The 5,783-nt window shown below is 51.3% G+C and overlaps 1 protein-coding gene across 1 annotated transcript; it reads left to right on the top strand.

Moving 5' to 3' along the window:
- The first annotated feature begins 518 nt into the window (after nt 1-518).
- On the top strand, nt 519-3,024 carry HSPA2 (heat shock protein family A (Hsp70) member 2). Its single transcript, XM_014871342.2, has one exon. It carries the CDS (start codon nt 729-731, stop codon nt 2,631-2,633), a length of 1,905 nt encoding a protein of 634 aa, XP_014726828.1. The 5' UTR covers nt 519-728; the 3' UTR covers nt 2,634-3,024.
- Nucleotides 3,025-5,783: the final 2,759 nt, after the last annotated feature.

Raw genomic sequence — 5,783 nt, 5'->3', positions numbered from 1 at the left:
CCGCCATGACAGTTCGGGGGTCGGCGCGGCGGGGGAGGAGAGGGGTGGCGGCCGTTCCGCCCTGGCAATCGGGGGGGAGGATGAAGGGACGTGTGTGTCTTGTCTCAGGGAGGGAGGGCAAAATTTCTGCCGCCCTGCGACCAAATAAGGGCAAATTCCCCAGTGCTGGGCCGAGCGCTCAGGAATTACAAATACCGCACGGCGCGAGCGCCCGCGAACCCGCAACCCCCCACACCCCTCGGGCCCGAGCGGGCGGAGCGCGGGGGCGTCTGTAGCCCCACCCCGCCGGTCCGCCTCCGCCTGCCATTGGACAAGGCTGCTGTCAATCCCCGGCATAACGTCATGTCAGCTGGAACTTTCTAGCTGAGGCTCGCGACGGGGGCGGGGCGAGTGGACAGCACGAGCGCGGATTGGCTGGGCGTGATGGCGCACGAGAAAAACCCGGAAGAATCGCGGCCTCCGCGGGGCGGGCTGGCGGGTAGGCGCTCGCAGTTCTGATTGGCCAGAGCTTTGGGGGCGGGCACGCTCCGGCGGCTCGCGGGGGCGATTGGCCAAACGACTGTTGGAGAGGCGTCCGGATTGGCCGTCACGGTTCTGGCAGGTTCCAGAAGCGGCGGCGGCGGGTATAAAACGGGCGGCGGAGGCGCGAGCCGGGCATATCGCGCCGCGGCTGCAGCGGGAGCGGGCGGGGTGGACACGGGCGAACAGCACCACAGACAGCCGACACCATGTCTGCTAAAGGGCCGGCGATCGGCATCGACCTCGGCACCACGTACTCCTGCGTGGGTGTCTTCCAGCACGGCAAGGTGGAGATCATCGCCAACGACCAGGGTAACCGCACCACACCCAGCTATGTGGCGTTCACCGATACAGAGCGGCTCATCGGGGATGCTGCCAAAAACCAGGTAGCAATGAACCCCACCAACACCATCTTTGATGCCAAGCGCCTCATCGGCCGCAAGTATGATGACCCCACTGTGCAGTCGGACATGAAGCATTGGCCTTTCCGTGTGGTGAATGAGGGTGGCAAGCCCAAGGTGCAGGTGGAGTACAAGGGGGAGATGAAGACCTTCTTCCCAGAGGAGATCAGCTCCATGGTACTCACCAAGATGAAGGAGATTGCTGAGGCCTATCTAGGATGCAAGGTGCAGAACGCTGTCATCACAGTGCCAGCATACTTCAATGACTCCCAGCGCCAGGCCACTAAGGACGCCGGCACCATCACCGGCCTCAATGTGATGCGTATCATCAATGAGCCCACTGCAGCTGCTATTGCTTATGGCCTGGACAAGAAGGGAACCCGGGCAGGAGAGAAAAACGTGCTCATCTTTGACCTGGGAGGGGGCACTTTCGATGTCTCCATCCTTACCATCGAGGATGGGATTTTTGAGGTAAAGTCCACGGCTGGTGACACCCATTTGGGTGGGGAGGACTTTGACAACCGCATGGTGAACCACTTTGTGGAAGAATTCAAGCGCAAGCACAAGCGTGACATTGCTGGCAACAAGCGAGCAGTGAGGCGGCTGCGCACAGCTTGTGAGAGGGCAAAGCGCACCCTCAGCTCCTCCACGCAGGCCAGCATTGAGATTGACTCTCTCTTTGAGGGCATTGACTTCTACACCTCCATTACCCGTGCCCGTTTTGAGGAGCTCAATGCTGACCTCTTCCGTGGCACCCTGGAGCCGGTGGAGAAGGCACTGCGTGATGCCAAGCTCGACAAGGGCCAGATCCAGGAGATTGTGCTGGTGGGGGGCTCTACCCGGATCCCCAAGATCCAGAAGCTGCTACAGGATTTCTTCAATGGCAAAGAGCTTAACAAGAGCATCAACCCCGACGAGGCTGTGGCTTATGGTGCTGCCGTACAAGCTGCTATCCTCATGGGAGACAAGTCTGAGAATGTGCAGGATCTGCTGCTGTTGGATGTCACCCCTCTGTCCCTGGGCATCGAGACAGCTGGAGGAGTGATGACTGCTCTCATCAAGCGTAACACCACCATCCCCACCAAACAAACTCAGACCTTCACCACCTACTCAGACAACCAGAGCAGCGTCCTGGTCCAGGTGTATGAGGGTGAGAGGGCTATGACAAGGGATAACAACTTGCTGGGCAAGTTTGACCTAACAGGCATCCCCCCAGCACCCAGGGGAGTCCCCCAGATCGAGGTCACTTTTGACATCGATGCCAATGGTATCCTGAATGTCAGTGCTGTGGACAAGAGCACGGGTAAGGAGAACAAGATCACCATCACCAATGACAAGGGTCGCCTCAGCAAGGACGACATTGACCGTATGGTGCAAGAAGCAGAGAAGTACAAAGCAGAGGATGAAGCTAACCGGGATCGGGTGGCAGCCAAGAACTCCCTCGAGTCCTACACTTACAACATGAAGCAGACAGTGGAGGATGATAAACTGAAGGGAAAGATCAGTGACCAGGACAAGCAGAAAGTGCTTGACAAGTGCAAGGAGGTGGTCTCTTGGCTCGACCGCAACCAGATGGCTGAGAAGGAAGAGTATGAGCACAAGCAGAAAGAGCTGGAGAAACTCTGCAATCCGATCGTCACAAAATTGTACCGGGGAGATGGAGGGGCTGGGGCAGGCGGCTCCGGCGGCCCCACCATCGAAGAAGTAGATTAAAGAGGACTGAAATTAAAGAGACTGGTTTATGGACAGTCACTCCATTCTCTGCTTTGTGTTTTTTTTTTTTTTTTCTAACGTTTAAAGAAAACGTCTTTGCCGATAACAGAGTTTATTCTGTTGGGTGTGTATAAAGGCAGATCTGTCAGCTTGGTTTTGATAAGAGGGAAGGCACGTCCTGCTTTATAAGGTTAGTAATAGACAAATGTTGTTAATTCAGATACAGCTGTTTGTATTCTGGATGTTTGTCTCTGTCTCTTCTAAAGTTACCACTTGATTGTTGCAGTTGACAAGTTTCAAGTTATGCATGAAAACCTTTACAGAAAAAAAAAATTGCCAAATTTGGCTTCTGGAAATTTTGGTTATAAATAAAATGTATTAAAAGCATAAATCTATCCTCTTTCTCCTCTCTGTGAAGGGACAGTAGTGGGGTGGTGGGGCGGGGGGGGGGGGGGGGTGAGGAAGAACTTTGTGATAGTGTCTGTGTCTCTGGATAGTGACAGCAGTGGAGCAGGGGGGCTTTGGGCTCCGGAGGGGTGGCTGATGCCCCTAGAGTGGCAGGGGGAGAGAGCACGAGGGCTTCCTGAGGGGACCCCAGCTTGGGATGGGTGCTGGGGAGAGGCTGTCCTGGTGTTGCAGTCCCCCAGCCTCATGGCAGGGGCAGTGGGAGTGTGGCTCCTGGGATTTTCGCAGCAAGGAGAAATTCCCCAGAGGTGTGTGCTGGTGCTGTTTTGGAGCAGGACGTGCTCTTACCCACAGCCAGTGTCCGGGGCTGCAGGTCCTAGCTTGGGAATGCATCGTGTGTGTGTGGCTGGGAGAGAGCAGTGGGGAAATGAGGACAACAGAAATAGTCCAGCTTGACAGGTGGTGGGGCTCGATAAAATAGAGACTGGTTTGTGGGCAGCTGTAAAGTGCTGAGTTATTCTTGGGTTGCTTGTGTACACGCTGAGTTTCAATACTTTTCTATGTGTTTTTTTCCTCTTTAGACAATCAAAAGTAGACCTAGCAAGGACACCTCCAGAACTGGGAGTGCTGAGTAAGGAGCTGGCATGCTGAACTTAATAGAATAGGCAAAATCTGTAGTAGTTAAACTTGTCTGGCTTTGCTGCAAACTGTCTGCAGAGTTTTTCATTTGTATAAGAAAACAAAAAACCTGGCAGGCAGCGTTGTGAGTCCGAGGCGCTGCGAGTTAATGAGCTCTCCTGCAGCAGCCTGGTGGCACGCACATTTCGGACTGGCTTGTCCTTTAAGGGAAAAAACTGCAGAGCAGTGGGCAGCTGAAGGCAATCGGCTGCTGTGTTTTGGTTTGTTGCTTGTTTGGATGTCGCAGCGTTGGTGTCCTGGGAACAGTGGTGGGTGCTGCCCTGCCAGCTCTTCCTGCTGCAAACAACTTTTAGGACTGATTCCTTAAGCTTGTGGGTGATGTATATTAAGAAAAAAAAACTATAAAAAGGTTTTCTGCATCAAGAAGGGAGGCAACAATAAGGTTGTTCAGTATTTAATAACCAGTAGTGATGTGACACTGGTTTACTACATGGATTTCTCTCAGATAGCTTTGCAGGGCACTCACTGACTCTGGGTTTCTCCTCCCTGGCTGCAGAAAAGGGTTGCAGTCATCACAGAGGAGAATGAGGCTTGTAAAAAGCTTGTTTGATAGCTGCTGTTGCAAATGACTCAAAACCACTTCAGGTTTATTGAGCAGTTTGCAGGTAAATGTCAGTGCCATCACAGTGAGATTGGAGAAGTCAATTGCAGCAACTTCTGCACCTGCTGAGGACTTCAGTGAGATCTCCAAATGCAGCAATCAGGCTCTTGGTGTTCAGGTACACAGCACTTTCCTGGCTGTTTCCAGGTACACTGCCTCTTGATTTCCAGGCTGTAACATAGAGAGGGCCCCTGGGAATGAGAAGATACTGTGGCTTTTAATTTTATTTTTCCCTTAGGAACTAATAGTTAAATATGTTTATGAATGGCCCCAGATTATAAGTGAAAAGTTGTTGCTGCAAACTGTAATACTTTGTCAGATAAATTCTTCCTAACCAAAAACCCACTACGATGGGAAGGAAGAGGTAGCACCCATTTTCATTGTAAATGCAGGTTGAACTGTTTTTTTCTATTAACCAACTGGTAATTGCCCTTGCCACATAGTTTCCTTTAGTTTTCAGCCCTTGGTTTGCATTCCTCAGTGTCGCTTCCCAGTTATTAAACACAATTTTTTGTTATTTAAGTGTCTTGCAGAGCTAATGTAGCTAAATGCACACAGCAGACAGTTTGTCACACGCCTGTGCTGTTGTCTGTCCTTCCCCTCACCTCAATCACTGCTGCTCTGTGCCTATTCCAGCAGTGGGGCAGTCAGGGAAAAGAGACCAGAGATGTGAAGTCTCCATCTAGATGGTGAAAGTGGCTGAGGACAGCAGCAGGTTAATGCTGGGAGAGTTGTATTTTTTTTCTTTTCCTACAAAAGAGGTGGTTTTTTTTGGTGTGACACACCTAAGGCTGTGTGTGGGGTACGTAAAAGATTGGAAACTTGTGCTGACTTACATGCTTGGGAATAGATTTGTAGTTTTGAGGCACAAAGTAGCCTTTCAAATGTGTGAACAAGCCCCCAGAATGCAAGAGGCAGAAAACTTGAAGAGCTCAGAGCTAGATTCCTTGCATTCATTCACTTAGTTTATAAAACAAAGAATAACTTTAAGTCGGTTTTCAGTATGTCGTACTAACTGTAGAGTGAACTCTGATCCTGTTAGTGGAAACTTCCAGTGGGTCTCTATTCTCCCCCTCCCCAGCTTCTTAAATAAATAAAGTCCATTTCCCAAATGCTGCTCCTCATTTGCAAATGGGTGCATTCGGTGTGTACATGCCCTTCTGGGGAGCAGTTGCACATTTCAAATTAATTTGGCAAAGCCAGGAAATTAATCTTGTCTAAAATCTGCAGTTTCATTGCTTTTGCGCTCAGCGTTTCTCCTCCTGTACACTGTCCTGGCTCACAGGAAAGCCAGCTGCTCCTGTCAAAATCCTGGGGCTGGGTTTCTGAACTTTGCCACCCAGCAACGAGGCTGTGCAAGAAACACAAAACCCGTAAGAGAGAACCTAAAGTGCTGGTATCTTCCTAGCACTTGTGCAACTCCTGTATTAACTTTTGATGGCTCC

The sequence above is a fragment of the Sturnus vulgaris genome, chromosome 6 (assembly GCF_052056855.1).
Source record: "Sturnus vulgaris isolate bStuVul1 chromosome 6, bStuVul1.hap1, whole genome shotgun sequence".
NCBI classification, from domain to species: Eukaryota; Metazoa; Chordata; class Aves; order Passeriformes; family Sturnidae; genus Sturnus; species Sturnus vulgaris.
Note: the sequence above shows the minus strand (reverse complement) of the source record. Positions and strands in the feature narration are given on the sequence as shown.

Excerpts from the sequence above, each read along its gene's own strand:
- HSPA2 (XM_014871342.2), top strand. The coding sequence starts at position 729 with ATGTCTGCTAAAGGGCCGGCGATCGGCATCGACCTCGGCACCACGTAC.